General features: G+C 37.1%; 1 protein-coding gene across 3 annotated transcripts in view; it reads right to left on the bottom strand.

The window, feature by feature from the left end:
• The window catches only part of USP15 (ubiquitin specific peptidase 15), a 61571-nt gene that overhangs the window by 14584 nt on the left and 29179 nt on the right, over positions 1-17808 (bottom strand). For 2 of the 3 annotated variants that reach the window (XR_003540736.2, XM_027721177.2), the window contains exons 7-8: positions 10704-10787; positions 5169-5313 (exon numbers count right to left, since the gene is read on the bottom strand). Coding sequence is in view for 2 of the 3 variants with exons in the window: in XM_027721177.2 (XP_027576978.1) it covers positions 5169-5313; positions 10704-10787 (229 nt within the window). In the remaining variant the exon portion in view is untranslated. The remainder of the gene's footprint in view (positions 1-5168; positions 5314-10703; positions 10788-17808) is intronic. The other variant, XM_027721178.2, reaches the window with a different exon arrangement.

Below are 17808 nucleotides of genomic sequence, written 5' to 3' on the forward strand. Positions count from 1 at the left end.
CGATAAAAATAAAATTCCAAAGTAAAGAAAAAATCACTAGCTATCATGCCAGTGAACTGGGGAAATTAGAAGGAGACACTAAGATCATTAAATTGAGCTAAAAATTGAATATTCCTCTAAGTATCCTGGTTCTTCAGCTTCAGGTGCTATTTAATAAAAATTTTAGGAAAGGGACAATGAAATTTCAGATTTCAGCCTTCTAATAAAAGCCCAAGAGCTGATGAACTGAAAGAAAGACCCAAGTTATAGGAGAAAAAGTGATTTACTTTACACGTGCCTATCCTACTTTTGTCTGTTTGGTATCAGACATGGAAAAAAGTGCTCAGTTAATGCATTCCTTAATCAAAACTCCATATGCCTATGACTGAAACAGAGCACCAAAAACTTAATCAGTTCAGGTATCAGTGAAAGATGTTATCTTTGGTCCAGATAAACTTTCAGCCATAAGTAGCTGTAGAGGGAATATTAATCAGCTTTCTGAAGAAATAAAACTGCTGAAATACCCCATTGCAAAGCTCTTAACAGCTGCTATTCAGAAGTCGTCATAATCACACTGACTGAAAAAAGATAAAAAAAAAAATGTTGGAAAAAGAGAGTATTTTTAAGAAAAACATTTACTTTCTTCTCCTACTTTTGAATCACAAAAGGAAAATTTTGGGACTCTCAGGTTTTCACTGCAAAAGAAAAAAAATTTTTTACAGAGCTCTGATCTCCAGTATCCCACCAAAATAGCACAGTAATACTTCAAAAACATCCACAGGGGGCAGCACGACAATGCCTAATGAAACTCATTTTACTGAATTTTTTTTTTTCAGTCTAGAATATAGCTATGTACATGCACAATGTGAATGAAACCTCTACTTGCCAAATACTTTTATTTTGCTTGATATGGGTTCAAGCATTCACAATTACATATTTTCATAAAGTCCAGAAGCTCCCTTTTGTCTTTCCTGTTTTATTTCACACTCAGATCTGCAAAAGCAGACACTTAGGCTTTATTAATAAAAATCATGCCTTAGATGTTAGCATCGAAGTAAAATAAAATTAGATACGTGGAATAATACCCCCTCAAAAAATCTACACAAAAGTTCCAATACAACCAAAATAAGAAATAATATTGAATGATTGCTTTTTTAAAAATAAGGAACAGTAATAAAAGAACAGCACTTGGAAAAAATACAGTGGTATCTTAACCTTTTTGGCCCTACTCCTAATCAGCTTGCAGCTGTTTGTGGTACCACAGAGGATCTTGCCCATCTCTTCATCATCTCTCCTCCAGTTGTCTTGAGCTTTCTAACACTGAAAGCCCTTACTTGGAAGGGCAAAGATCTCTTTACAATAATCACTTAGATAAAGGGGTAAGCTAACCTTCCCTAGAGATTGAAGAACTATTAAAAACTTGCAACAAAATTTAAGACACTGCCAGGATTACCACATTTCTACCTAGTATGGTTACAGGGCAAGAACCTTCAGGCAAGTTTGTCAGACTTGGGAGGTTACACTGTGTAAGGAACTGCCCCTCTTCCTCAAGGAACACTGATAACAGTTCTGATGTAAACCACCTTCACTGTACATGAGAGAAGACCAACGAGCAGCTGTCTGAGAAATGCAGTGGTTTCTGAAGCAGAAATGGCTCTTATGTGAACATTCAGTACCCTCAATGCTCTTTGGAAAGGACAGAGATCCGAGAAAAGTGGTGATCAGCTGGAAAGTGGATAAACTAAACTTTGCTTCAGTTGCAGGAAGCTATATTGATTATACCCAGCACCAAATGAATGGAAGAGATCAAAGCAGAGTTTTGGGAACATTGATGGAATTGAAACTATTTCAGAGTCCAATACTCTACAGTAAATTATTTTGTTTAAAGAAAACAGATTTTTCCTGACAGACAATCCTGTGTTGGCATAACTGTGAAGAGATACACCTGTGGGAAGATGGCTGGGGGTAAAAATTAAAGGAAACCGAGAAGTTACATTCACATCCTAACAGAAGTTATAACAGTATGGAAATCATAGGATAAAATGCAGCAGCTACTTCCTGGATGGAATGCAGTTGGCATGCTCCATAATGATACCCCCCCACAACAGTAAGGCAACACAATCCTTACTGGAGGGTGGAACAGTGAGTGGAGTGGAGTGGAGACAGCCAGGCTCTGTAGAAATCTTTGTAGGGAGGGGAACTCGATGGTACTTTGCAGCTGATAAAACCACATAGCACCTGTCAACCAAGGGAGATAGGAGATGTCCTCTCCTCGGATGAACCTGATTCATTAAAGCCTAACTGTAATATCAGTGCACATCTCCATCCTGCAGTTACCTGCCTCCAAGGTACAACCACCCTGCACTGGGCAAGCACTCTAAATTTTTTTGACTGTATCTTTAAAAGCGAAGTGAGGGAAGGCTGAATAGCCCCAGATCTCTCTCTCTTCATGTAGGTTAGATGCTGCAATCCTTGATCACCTTTGTGGCCTCTCACTGGATTCCAGTATAACCCTATCTCTCTGTGGAGTCCAGAAGTGAACCTAGAACTCTGGGTGTGTCTCTCCAGCGCTGAGTGAAGGGGAAGGATCACCTCTCTCAGCCTGCTGGCAATACTCTTCTCAATCCAGCCTAGGATGCTGCTGGCTGCCTTGGCCACAGGAATACCCTGCTGGTTCATGGTCAACTTTCTGTCCAGCAGGACCCTGGGCGCTTCTCTGCCGAGTTGCTTCCCATTCAGTCTAACCCCCTACTCCAGTTTGTATTGCTGCCTGAAAAAAGACAGTAGTAGGAAGAGTAAGAATGCAGTCTGCAAGACCTTAGTGTGTTAAGAACACATCATACTTTCTCTAAAAGGCACTTCTATAGATTTCTTAGATAACATTAAACTCACAGTAGGTGAAACTGAAAGATACTTCACATTTCCTTGCTAAGAAGGCTGCCAAATAATGCATTTGAAAAAACACACCTTCAAAGACATATTAAAGGTACCAAGCCAAATTAAGAGCTGCACTGCTCAATACACCTAATTTTCTTACCCAGAGCACTGTCTTGTGAGTCAGTAAAATTCTATTTATTAATTTATGCTACAGTTTCTCAGAACTTATTTGAACATTTGATTCTCTAGATATAACTGAAAAGCAATGAAGCCAAAGCTGATATAATCTAAAATACCGACCTCAGAATTAAATCCTTTTAAGACAGTGGGATATTGATGTTACCTGTAACAAGTTTGTTTCACTGTATAACATTCCTAAAGGCAATAACCCATGCCTAGAATTCTCATCTAAAAGGTTACTTTTGAATCTACATATATGCAAATTCATGCATACCAATTTAACAAAAGTTTGCATAAGTAATTAAAATTATCCTTGTTTTTAATCAGTATAGCCTCATGAACAATGTAGCATCTTAAAAAAAGAATCACTATGTACGAAGAATATTTTTTGAATTCGACTTTTAAAAGATAATTCTGGTTGACACACTAGACAAAACCATATTCTTTTTCTTTACAATAGCATAATGACACAATACAGTAATCAAGGGACATTACATATAGCATTTTTATTTAGAACGGACACTGCAAAATGTGTGTCCTTTCCCCTTTCAGTTTACCCATCTTTTGTGTAATACAATAAAAAGAAAATTAATTAGTTAATGCACTGTTCCATTTCTCTTCAAATATCCTCATGAAAACATTTTTAGAAACAAGAATAAATTCAATTTTATGGATGCCTTATGTCAATAAGTATGGAATAACCCTATACACTAACAGGCTGGGGGCTGACTGGTTAGAAAGCAGCTTTGCATTATATGACCCAGTGGTCCTTTTCTGTGTAAATGTGATCCAGCTGTTCACCATATCCCACCCCCCCTTCCGTGGGAAAGGTGTCCAGGTGCAAGCTGGGTTGTATTAGCAGCTGTAGTCAGACGCAACTGGAAGCAAGTCTTCCTCTCTATTTGGAACTTGAGAGACTGCTGCTGGAGCACTATCCTGTTTAGGGCTCCCCAGTGTAAGAAAGAGCAGAGGAGGGTCAGGGGGCAGGAGAACAATATACAAGGAAAGGCTGAGAGCTGTATGCATTAGTTCAACCCTGAGGAAGTCAAGACTAAGGGGAAAGCTCATGGCTCTCTGCAGCTACCTAAGGCTACAGAGGAGTGGAGCCAAATTATTCACTGATTCTCAACACAAAGAAGGGATAGAAAAATCTACACAGACTATGAAACTCTGAAATATTTCTTCTTTTGAACAAACTTCAATAACTTCATAAACTTAGCTTACAAAGCACCTGAAATTTCTTTTTTACCTGAACAGTCTAAAGAATGAATGCGACATTTGCCTTTTTGGTTTTTTTCTAATTTTACCCAAAGAAATCACAAACATAAGCAGTAACCCTTGTGATGACAAAGCAGCATAACAACTTTGAAGAATGCTTGGTTCAGATCTACTGGTTTTACAGTCAGCAGGAAAATACGTGAACGAGAACTTAAATACGCTTTACAGTTTTTTGACATGACTGCTCTGATGACAAAATATGAGTTCCAGAACTGAACAAAACCAAATTAAACACTGGTTTAACTATTCTAAAACTTCAGCTTCCATTTAAAATTAAAACACTACGGATTTTTTTATCTTGGTAGAGTAATAGTAGGTATACTACTATTTCTTTTGCATTCACAGCAGAGAAACAAGCTATCATGTTCCTGTAAAATATCTCATCCATGAAATAGCAGCTCTTCAAAGAGGAAAGGTTAAAGGAAAATATTTTCTAGGGTTCCTGCATGTTAACCTGTGCACTAAAAGTACATAATGAGTCAGAAATAAAGGCCAATAACGCACTTTCTGACACTTTTTTTGGCACTACGATCACTACCCAAGTGCATCTCAAAAGGAAAAGGTATTTTTTGTGACATACATGCATGGCAATCCTTACGAAAAGCAAAGAATCCCACTTAAGGGTTCACTCATATAGAATGCTGGTTAAACATCTTTCTGACATTGATCACTATGAATGCAGTTATATAAATCAACTTTTATAGTATACCAATATAGAAGTATTCTTTCCTCACTTTTAATCTTATGCTGCTACTTAACAGATCTCTTTCTACTACTTTTTTAACACGGCAAAATGTAACAAGATATTAGTTTCCAAGTAATAAGACTAGCTGATTTTATTTTAAAGTACATACCTGAATTGCTGAATTCATGAAACATGTATTCCCCAAGTTACTCAGGCCACACAGGCCTGGCTGTTCATTGTGTCTTCCTGGCTCTGAATAATCATAATTCTTATATGCAGTATATGATGGGAGACAATAGTTTGAATTTTTCACACTGTAAGAAAATAAGACATCTTTCACAATGTAAACATGTACTCTATAGTACTTTAAACATACAAGTACTTAAAATGATTAAAAATGTTTAACTTCTGCGAACAAGAAAGGATTTAAAAGATTTACTAATTTCAATTTAAAAGTCACCTGTGCAAACAACCAAAATCAAATGTACTGCAGTAGCTGCAATTATTACATCCCTACCCCTTTTTTATAGGAGCAGCTTCACAGCTTACTCTATTCTTCATTGCTCCATCATATTTAATACACTCAGATTTTAGACACCACCAGCAGCAATCAATCATTTACGTTCCTTTTGCATCCTGGTACTGCAAGAGTGAGATCGGTGGGAATGGGAATGCAGAGTTACAGGTGAAAGCTGAGATTTCCAAGGCCACTGTGGCATAGCTGCCTCACTGCATCAGACAATCTATTTATAGCTTCCCTGCTAGGACAGCACAATCCAGCATGCAAATGCAGAAAAGCTTTGTGAGGTAAAAGAATGCGCAAAATGCCTTGTAACAACTTCATTATAAATCTATGTTGCATCTGTTTGGAGAAACTGGAGAAGACTGAAATAGGTAAAATTATAATATTTAAAGCATTTGTTTTCAGATGAAATATGAAAATATCAAATACAGAATGACTCTCAAAACAGTAAAGTAAGCATATCTGAGTACACTAGAAAGGCAAAGAAATCTTCTAAGAGGATACTCGGCAAAATTACTGATGTTAGAAAAAAAGAACCAACTAGAAAGGTTTAACCATTTCAAGTACTAATCATAATGAAATCTGCGTGACAGCAGCTTTGGCTAAAGTTCAGGAGAGTTTCTGCAGCCACTAAGCATCATTCATATTAGAAGCAACACGAACAAAAACCAAAAATTTGAAAGTCAGTTGCTAAGACTGGTAAGGAAAAACATGCAACGCAAGGAATCAATCCTGATAAATAACTGAGATTTGTAATTGCAAAAATCTGAGGATGGCACAATTGTTATACTCCAGCCATTACTCCTGAATGATATCATACTCTTTACATCCAACTGAATTCCAACTGTCCTCTCAGTGCACAGTTATTTACTTTTCATAACTATTGAATTGTTTTAAATTATTGAAAATTTCAAACAGAAGTGGAAAAAAATTCCTCACTCATACAATGGCCTTTAAAATTTGTTTAGTTTATAGCTCCACTGTCCATAAAGCTGCTGTTCTCAAACTTTTACATTTGCTAATTTCTTTGTAATAGATGACTTTCATATTAGTCCTTCCCTTTTCTGTACACATGCATTTTCTCTGCTCTCTGGCTTACCCCCAAACCAGCTAAGTGGCATTGTATTTATTAGTCATTCTCAATGAAAAAAACACCGTAAAGGTAGTTTTGCCCATTCAGTTTAAGTCTAACTTAAATGCTTAAACTTACTTTAACAAAAGATACTCTTTAAACTCCTTCAAGCTTGCTTCTGTGTTCACCCCTCCTCTTATCATTAGTCCCTGGTTCACCCACGCCTGAGAATCTCTAGGGAAAATTACCTTCCATCTCCCTTTGCAGCTGCAGTCCACCTACTGCAGTCAACTCCAATTCCCTTAAGCAGGCAAGCCTTAGTTCCCCCAGGAAGCAAAACCACAAGCCTGCCCCTGGTGCTAATGCAACCTCCACAATATAATCAACCCCTGACCCAGCCCAACAGTGCATAGCAGTAACAGAAACGCACACACACAAGGTACACAAGCTACTTTCAGCCCTGCTTCCTTCCTACTACTTTCCTTACCTGATTCAAAGATTACACTTTTCACATGGTTAACAAAAGAGAAATCTCTTTAAGAAATTTAGGAGTTGTAGGGGTAATAAACAGATTTAATTTAATTCTCCTAGGGATTTTCATTCCCCTTTGTTTTGCTTCTCTGCAGCTTTTCCTCTTCACATTTGGAGGGACACTAGGAAGCTAGGCAATATTACAACCACTGCCAAAGCGCTTTTGTGACCAGCCACTTTAAGAAACCTGTTATCAAGTTCCCTCAGATTTTAGAGATACCTATAGCATCAGGAGAGGCCCAAACACTACTACTTTGTTATTGTTTATTATCATTGTCTGGAGAGCAAAAGATAACATTATAATCTATTTAAGTTAAAAAGAAAAAAAAAATGCCCTCCTCATAATATTTGGTTATGTGTCAGGTATAACACGACTACAACACGAGAAACTGTTTCTGCAGGTGATGTAAATAACACTTGTACTTCTAGAAATAAGCATGTTGAAATATGCCAAGCATGCAAAAAAGCTGCCAGCTGTCCATCTTGACAGGTTGACACTACTAAATGATGGAATCAAGTGATTCTAGGAACTTAAACAATGTTACAAATAAAGGAAACAGAACAACTTTCCATTTAATTGCCCAAGCAAAATCCCTGTTAAAGAGTTTTTAATCCCCACTCCATGTAATTTAGGAAACATCGTATCTGAGATTGCTTTATTAACAGCAACAAACAGAAATTTCAGTAAGACCTAAATTCTGTGTGTCTCCCTGCTCTTCTGAATCCACTAACACATATTATGCTAATCCTCCTATGCTATTCTTTCAACAAGATAAACTGTAAAGGTAAAAGAACATCAGCCATCGGTTATTTGGAATCCTCCATTCCATCAAACCCAAACACACATTCACAGAAATGAAGGCTTTGGACTAGATAAAGTTTGCACCAACTATTTCTATTATTTAACATATGACTAGCTCAACATACAAATATCTACCAATTAGAGGCTTGCTCTTACACAGAACACTTCCTGGATTAGACAAGTATTACAGAAATGTGTACCATATAAAGAAACCTGATACTTTCAGTATTTTAAGGTAATTTGCACTCTATAGCTGAGCTATGGTAATTGCAAAACCAGGCATGCAACCACTAGTATTTATGACCATGAATATACACAAGTTGTTGTTTGCTTTTTCTGCCTTATAAATCAGCTTTGTGAGCTACAATTATCTTCAAAACAAATGCTGGAATTTCTTTTAGAGTCACAGCATCTCATGGGCATATGGAGGTGCCAACAGACCCTGGAAAGCCACAAATGTACAGTTTCACTACTGTACTAAAGACAACATGCAATATAAGAGACAATAAGGCAGAAACATGAAAATAAATTCCAGGCAAACCTGACATTAATTAGTTAATTAGGAAAGTGATGAAGATAGCATTAATTAATGAAAAATAAGTGCTTTCTTAGACAGGAAGATGTTTGTGAGAAGAAGAGAACATAGAAGCAAATGATCTTAACCCAGAATGATAGAATACAATTAAATAGAGATGTATCTTTCCATTTACCTTTTGAAGCCAAAAATTCTTAATGCAACAGTGTGTACTTTAAAGTACAAAGTTTATAAATGTATTTGACTTCATATGACTGAACTTGTATTCTGACAGAAGTGCTGCTAAAGATTCTTCTGAATTATATCTTGTATAATTAATTTGTGATTTTTAAAGTATTTCTTTTAAACTCATCATAATTGGATCACTACATTGTAAGGGAAACCATATACTTCTGCACTGAACATCAGTCTTACCTAATATCCAGATATACTGTGTTTTGATATATAAGAGAAAAATGGCTAGTATTTCATAACACTACAGAGTTCACATACCTATTAGCGGATTTACAAATGTTTAAGTTACAGTTAAAGCACTTGAAAGGACCAATTCCTTATCAAATCTGAATTTTATATTACTTCCTTGTACATGTATTTCTGTTGAAAATCATAAAATTAAAAAAAAACGCAACCAAAAAAATCCAACAAACCCCCTCTCACCAAAAAAAAACACACCAAAAAAACCCCAAAGCAAATAAACCAAAAAAACCCCAGAACTTTTCCTGAAGTTCTAAAAGCTCACATTTTGGCTCCAAAATAAATCAAGAAATAAAATTAAAATCAGATAATGTAAGTGAACAAACTATCTTTAAAAGCTGCAAGAATTGGCAACAGGTTTCCTAAGTGCTTTCTAAAAATAACTACAGGATCACTAGCAAGAAGCTAACATTAAAAAAAAACAAAAAAAAAACTTTAAAAAAAATTAGGAAAGCCTTGATGGTTTTATTTAAAATGGCTGCTCCCTAGGAAAAAGTAGCTGTTAAGTTTTGGTTTTGGCATTACAATTGCCTTTTGCTTTAGCACTGGGGGAAGGAGAGGTTAGTTCTCAGCTGGAGGCTCAGCTCTGATCAAGTAACTTTTCACACAATGATAGATACAATATTCTTTTTATTTACTACACAGTCACACATGGAGTACAAAAGACTGCAGTTAAATATATGGATTTCAACTGTTCAACAGTGAGAGTTGGGGCTACTCACAATTGGTAGAAGCACAAGTGACACTTCACCCCTTAGGAAAAATCACTTCTGATAAGTGCAGTATTTAACTGGAAAATATTGTATAAGATATTTAATACTTATGTCACCTTTTTAATATTTAACATCTTCATGTTTGATCACAAAATGCATGTTTGGAAAAATATTAAAAATTTGAATGAATTGTAAGAATAGGGCTCTTCAACTTCCCCCAGCTTGCATTAAAGACGAGTGCTCTCTGGTTTCAAGCATTTGAAAGATGCTCCATTATCTGTTAAAGTGAAATAATTCCATGTTTTTCTATATTCACCAACTTTTTTTACAGTTGTGTACAACAAAAAACCACAAAACCCCAAAAATTACACACAAAGTTGGCCACTGGAATATGAAAGCTCTTCTTTTAGAGTTTTATTACATTCTTTATTAAACTTCTAATTTGGAATATAAAGGAGAAAACCCATAAAAGTGAGAAGCTTTTTACTAAGTTTTTGCTCACTGTAATATTCAAGCACACAGACTCATCTCTTTCAAATCTTCCTGCACTAACAAACAGAAGTTAGGTTGCTGGCTACATTACATCTAAAACACTTCAGCTGTCATGATTTCAAATCCATGTGTGATGTCACAAACGCTCCTCTCATACCTTAGGAGCAGTAAGTATGGGAAAACCTGACCACCATAAATATAAGCAGTTTATACTTTTTTGTTGTCCATTTAAATTCAGACAGGGTAATAATAACAACAACAATGTATTTTTAGAATGATAAACTCTAAATGAAGTATTTATACATTTTCTTACAATGCTCAACATTCCTTTTAGTGTCTTCCCTACTGAAGACTAAGAGTTATAAACATCTTTAATGCTGTTTCATTTCCTGGTATCAGTTTTACAATACCTACACTTTGAAATAGTGACCAGTAACAATTCACAAGCCAAATATTGCAAAGCAATTCAAAATCCTTAAGCTAGGAGCTATAAAACATCAAACTTTGTTTATGTCACACTAGGGTGATTAAATTAAATAATGTTTTAAGGTATATTGCTTACTTTCTGTTGTTCATGTTGTTATAATTATTTGATAGAGATGGAGAAATCTTTGGTAAAGTTGAAAAATTGGATGCACCTGGGGACCTTTAAAAATATGAAAATGATAAATTAGACAAAAATGCTGAGATACTAAGAACTATGAAAGAAAGATAATAAATGAACAAAGCATATAAACAAGTATGGAAAAGAAATACTTTCCAAAAAGTGGGCAAAGCACTAAAAATACCCAGGACATGCAGCCTTCAGAATCCATCCTTTAAAACACGAAATACTTCACAGTACTTTACACTTTCATAACTTGTTGAAGAAATAGAGCTATTAAAAAGCAAAAGAAATCACAGGCCACTATGCTAAAAAAAATAGTTTTCAGTTTATAATATGACTGTAGGTATTTCGATCTTCTAAAACCTAAAATGTAAAGTTTCTAACATGGAAATTTTATTAATTTTTCATTTCAACCTAAATGGATGTTGAGATGAGATACAAGAATGATCAAGATACATATTTCAAGGTTAGCTTAACAGCAGCATGAAACCATTTAATTAAAGTTGTCTCAGTAATATTAAAAAAATTTCAGGATATTATGGCCAACACTTAATAATCTTTAAAAACCTTTTTTGCCAAAAGCAAAAGCATTAACACTTATCCCCATGGTTTAAGACTATTTTAAAAAACACAAGAATACTGATCATTTTCATCACAAAGACCCTCTGAATGTGAAAATTAAACACAATATTTACAACTATCTTGCAGTGCATTTTTCTTTTTTTGATCAAATCTTACAGGTAACCAAGGAAGACTCTAAATACTCAAAAGAATTCAAGCACCTTCATGTTTTTGTAGGCCCTATGCAACTCCAACTGATTGGAGTTCCAGCTATCATTGAAAAGCTTTGAAATACATATCACAATAATAAGAGAAGAAATTCTGCATGCTCAGGACTTTTTAAGCACCTTTCAAGAACATTTTTACACAGGAAATTTTCCTGAGTACATTTTCACATTTATTTTCAACCTTCTATTAATAAATGCTTTCCAACAGAAAAGTTGCTGGGGGAGGGGAAAATCAATCCACCCCAATCATAACAATTTGATGCCAGAGCTAGTAAGAGCTGGCCAGAGCCTGGAAATGGTTTGCAGGTCAGTAGGAGTGAACCTGAAATACGGCACAAAGGAATTCCAGCCACTGCAGCCAGTAAGTCACCTTTGTGGAGGGCCCAACTTACACATCTCCATGCAAACGCACGCAGCACAGGTAAAAAACAAGAGGAGTCAGAGATGTGAACATGCCTGCAGGGCAATGATCTTACTGCCATCACTGGTAATAAGTGGTGGGATGGCTACTGTGGCTGGAGTGTTGGAATGAAAGGATACAGGCTCTTTAGAAGGACAGGCAGGGGAGATGAGGAGGTGGTGTTGCCCTCTGTCAATGACCAGCTGGAGTACATGGAGCTCCTCTTGGGGATGGATGAGGACCTGACAGAGAGCTTAGGTGTAAGGTTTAAAGGAAGGACAGAGACAGGTGACATTTATAGTGGAGGTCTGCTACAAGCCACCCAACCAGGAAACCCGAGGAGGTGCTTGGTGACAGCCAACATGCTGCCAACTATGGGCAAAACTTGTTGAACAAATCTGGTGGCCTGCTACAGTGGGGTTACAAGAGGTGGTGGATGAGGGAAAACTGACGTCATCTACCTGGACTTCTGCAAAGCATTTACACAGTCTCACATGACATCCTTGTCTCTAAACTGGAGAGAAACGGATTTGACAGACGGGCTACTTGGTGGATAAGGAACTGTCTGGACGGTCACACTCAAGGAGTTGTGGTCAACAGCTCCAAGTGGAGACCAGTAGTCCTCAGGGGTCAGTATTGGAACTGGTGTGGCTTAACATCTTTGCCGGTGACATGGACAGTGGTATTAGTGCACTCTCATTAAGTCTGCTGATGACACCAAGCTGAGTGGTGTGGCTGACACCACTCAGTGTGTGTGAGCTGGTGGAGGGAAGGGATGCCGTCCAGAGGGACCTGGACAGGCTTGAGAGCTGGGCCTGTGCAAACCTGATGAAGTTCAACAATAACAAATGCAAGGTTCTGCACCTTGGTCAGGGCAATCCCAAACAAAAGTACAGGCTGGGCTGAGAATGGATTGAGAGCAGCCCTGAGGATAAAGAATTGGGCCTGTTGATTGACGAGAAGCTCAACATGACCCAGCAACGTGCACTTGCAGCACAGAAAGCCAATTGCATCCTGGGCTACACCAAACGAAGTGTGACCATCAGTTCAAGATAGGTGATTCTCCCCTTCTGTAAAGCTCCTGTGACGCCCTACCTGGAGCAGTGTGTTCATCTCTGGGGCCCCAACATAAGGACACAGACTTGTTGAAGTGAGTCCAGAGCAGGGCCACAAGATGATAAGAGGGCTGGAGTACTTCTCTGAAGATAGGCTGAGAATTGGGGCTGCTCATCCTGGAGAAGAGAAGGCTCCAGAGAAACTTTAGAGAAGCCTGCCAGTAGCTTAAGAGGGCTACAAGAAAGCTTGAGAAGGACTGTTTACAAGGGCACGTAGTCATCAGGCTAGGGGGAATGGCTTTAAACTGAAAGAGAGTAGGTTTTGATCAGATGTTAGGAAGAAATTCTTCCCTGTGAGGGTGATGAGGCACTGGAACAGGCCACCTGGAGAAACTGTGGTTGCCCCATACTTGGAAGTTTTAGAGGCCAGTTTGGATGGGGTTCTGAGTAACCTTATGTGGTCGAAGGTGTTCCTGCCCATGGCAGGGGGGTGGAATTAGATGATCTTTTCAGGTCCCTTCCAACCTAAACCATTCTATGATTCTATGTATCACCATGTGAAGAACATGTTAGTTAATATTTAAAGTACTCTGATCAACATTTACAAAGCTTTCCTGCTGATTTCCTCTATAAATCTAAATAATCCACTTTGAACATTATCTTCAGAGAAGTAATATACACAGACTGTGTCCACAAGAAAGATATCAAACTGAAGTCAGTTTAATCCTACCTAAATTCAAGAAAAAAGTTAAATTATGACATTCATACATGTAACTGTCTTAGAAACTATTTGATCTGAGTGATTTTGAACCGAAATTGAACTTTTCAAAACAAATTTGAAGCTTTTATATAATTTAAGCCAAATTCAAATGCGATACAGTTTTAAATTTAAAAAACTCAAGGTCTAATTGTTGTGCAAAAAAGCTAAAAGAAACCAGAATAAGCTACATAAAAGTCTGGTTTCCACCAAAATATAAATTAATTTGTTTATGACAATCAGTAGTTTTAGTCTTTGACAGCATTTTGATATCAAATACAAAGTGCTACAGGTAAATTAGTTAGAGATCCCTGAACACCCTCTGAGATGTGCAGCCTTTCTGCTTGATGATGGCAGCTTACATTGCCAAATACTGTGTACAGAGAAGAACAGAATTCATTCTTAGCTCTTGCAGTTCTTAATATATTTCAATACTTCTGGGAAAACTTCATAAGAACATTGGCAGTAACCACCCCCCATCATTTAAAACAAACAAACAAAAAAAAATCAAAGCAAGGATAATAAAAAAACCCTGAAAAGACTGTAAGTGCTAAGGCTGAATGTATTGCCATACTTCAGTTATGCCTTTAAAATTATGCAGAAAAGAATGATCAAATGTATCTACTCACAAAACAACTGCTATGACTTAGGAATCTCTTAAGACAAAATGAAAAAGCTAGTGTGCAACAAAACTCAATTATTTCTTAAATACAAGGTTCTAAGACAAAGCAGTACTTTTTGTAGTGTACTAACTACAGTATGTATTAATGTTACTGTGGTGTTAACACACCACAGAAAGATGTTCAAAGAATACAGTTACTTACTTGACAAAACCAATAAATTTTAAACTCTGTGTTGTAAAAAATCCAATAGTCAGTAAATGGATTGTTCTCTCATGCAGGACAGGAGTAAACCAAATTCTCAACACAGCTAGAACAGTAGCAGGAACTATGCAAGAGATAAGTTTGAAAAGTAACATTTAACAATCTAACAAACAAACCCTGCAGCAAAAGGCAGGTTAAAAAAACCCACTTTACTGTAATCCTATGCCAAAAGAGACAATAAGTCACATTACGTACTGACTTGCCCATATACTTCATTAACCCTATAGTTAAACTGCACTAGAATTCCCCTAGTGACCAAAAACATAAATATGGACATCAGCAAAAACAACTGTAACCAGAACAACCTTTTTCCTCTAATAATCAGGGGGGAACTGCTATACACTGCCCAGATCAGGATAAAAAAAAGGCAGATAAGACTTCTTTGGACAAACTGAAGAAGCCTAACATTCACAAGCCCTAGCCCTTGCAGGGGACCTAGTGGTAGGACAATACAGCAGGGTACAACAAATGCAGGAAGATTCTGGAATGCAATGATGACAACTTCCTGATGCAGGTAACTGAAGAGCCAACAAGGAGAGGTTCTTGGCTGGATCTGATACTTAAAAAACAAGGAGGAAGTAGTTGGGAATGTGAAGGTTGGGGCCTTGGCCAAAGTGACCTTAAGATGGTGAAATTTGAGATCCTGAGAGAGAGCATGGTAGAAATCAGTAACACAGCCCTGGATTTCTGGAGAGTAGACTTTAACCTTTTCAGGGATCTGCTTGGATGAGTCCCATGGGTTACAGCCCTGGAGAGAAAAGGGCCCCTGACAGCCTTCTATGATGAGATTAGTAGCTTGGCAGATAAGAGAGAAACAACATATGGTTTATCTCAACTTTTCTAAGTCTCTCAACAGTGTCTCCTGCAACACCCTCACAGACAAGCAGATGAAGAATGGGTTACATAAGTGTAAGTGAAAATCACTCAATTCTGCCCCTGGAGGAACAGGCGACCAAACGGAAAGCAGCTTGGCAGGAAGTGACCTAGGGTCCTGCTGGACCAAAAGCTGAACATGAGCCAGCAGGGTGTCCTTGGGCCAACCACTTTGGCTCAGTGTGCTAGACTGGGAAAAGCATTGCCAGCAAGTCAAGGGAGGTGGTCCTTCCCCTCCACTCAGCACTGGCAAGACACCCCTGGAGTGTTGAGTCCACTTCTGCGCTCCTCAGTACCTGAAGGATGGGGACATTCTGGAGCAAGATCAGTGAGATGCCACAAAGGTGATCAAAGACTGCAGCATCTGACCTTTGTGGAGAGGCTGAGAGCTGGGGCTCTTCAGCTTGGAGAAGAGAAGGTTCCAGGGCAATCTTATCAACTGTATAAATACCTAATGGGAGGGAATTAGGAAGATGGAGCAAAGACCGTTCTCAGTGGTGCCCTGTGAAAGAACAGAAGTCTATAGGTATAAATTGAAATAAATAAAATTCCATCTGAATATGGAATATGTTCAGATGGAATTGAAGGTCATATTCCTAAAGAGAAAAAAAAGTGATCAACTGTCACTTGTTTTACAGCAAGGGTGGTTGAAAACTGGAACAGGTTGAGCAGAGTGGCTGTGCAGTACAGTGATATTCAGATGTGCCTGGATCTGCTCCAGCTGCCCATGCTTTGAGTAGGGGGACTGGAAGAGATTACCTTGAGAGGTCTTTCAGTTGTCATGGACTCTTATTCTGTGAAGCTGTGGCTATATACAGGCTGACATACAATTTTAAAGCAAGCTTTAGTATGTTTCACCTACTACAGTTTATACTATTCTCTTCTTACAAAATCCATCTAATTTAGCTAATCACACTTTCTTGGGGGATTTCCATGAAAGGTTGATATTTTAACATTCAGCAATCAAAAAAGAATAATGTTCAGGGTATGCATTTGTTAAGAGTTTTTCAACCCTGCATTAATTGACATTAATGAACATGTTTGTTCAACTAACTTGAAAATGTGTTGAACATTACTACTGTTTGATGTTTACTCACAGGATCTCAGACCACAAGTTATTATGCATCAGCAAATGGCAGTCCAGCTCTTGACTGGCAGACAAGCTCTGACAGTTCTTGCTTTTACAATTTAAGACATCAGAGTAAGGCCCCAGTTAGCTCTATTCTCCATAATTATCTTTTTTACAGAAAAGTCAGTAGAAAGGCACACCTGTCTGCATATCAACTGCTTCAGGGAAAGAAACTGGATTTTAAATCTCTTTGTTAAAGATGATAGTTTTCATTTCAGTAGACAAACACAGTTTTTCCTTTGAAGATGTATGGATATTTTTTCCCAAAAAACTTGGATACACAACCATTATCTTTTTTCAAAAAAGCACAGCTAAGCATCTTTTATCCATTTTTTCTCCTCTTAAAAAACATTATGGGATCCAGCTCAGCGACCGAAAAGAATCAAGAAAGAGCCTTTAATGTTTTTCCAAGATAAGGGCATACAGTTTTGAATGAGAAAAAAAAATGTGAAAAAACTTTCCATGTGACAAATATTATAAGAAAACATTCATTATTACAAGGAGAAAAAAAAAAAGCTATGAATGTGTACACTCTCAAGTTTTTGTATGGTCAAAAACCCCCCTACCAACAGTGTATTCTCTTTTCCATGCAAAAATTGCTTAATGTTAGCTGCAAACCATCTGTAAATTATGCAAAGTAGCCAGCTATTTGATTAGGTTGACTTACTCCACAGTGAAGTCTAATAAAAAAAAAAGGTGTCAGAATTAAATCTATTGCTTTTATTACACACAGATATAGATTTACAGATGAATTAAAAATTCTTAATTTTTTACCATATCAGAAGCATTTTTGGATGGATCAATAGATTTAAAACTTGTGTATTAAGTTTTCTAAAAAAAAACAGCAACAACATTTTTTTAAAATTAGAAGGAAATTCACTAGTAATATATAGATTCTTTGTATGTTTCTCTAACTTGCTTTTATATTTCCATATGGACAGGTAAAAACTTCTTAATAGAAAACTAAAAGAAACCTTGTCTATTCATTTGCTAATTCATGGAATGTCAAAACTTAAGTTCCTTGCTTCTCCTCGTCTCACGTTTTAGAATCACAGACTGGCTGAAAGGTTTTAACTGTTGTACATTTTTTTCTGAACGTAAGAAACTAGATTTTGTAGAAGTTTTTTAAGTTACTTGAACTTCAACCTTAGATTTTCTTTATATCTTAGTTTAA

Source organism: Pipra filicauda, unplaced genomic scaffold (genome assembly GCF_003945595.2).
Source record: "Pipra filicauda isolate LSUMZ 115617 unplaced genomic scaffold, ASM394559v2 scaffold247_size1415610_pilon, whole genome shotgun sequence".
Lineage (NCBI taxonomy): Eukaryota > Metazoa > Chordata > Aves > Passeriformes > Pipridae > Pipra > Pipra filicauda.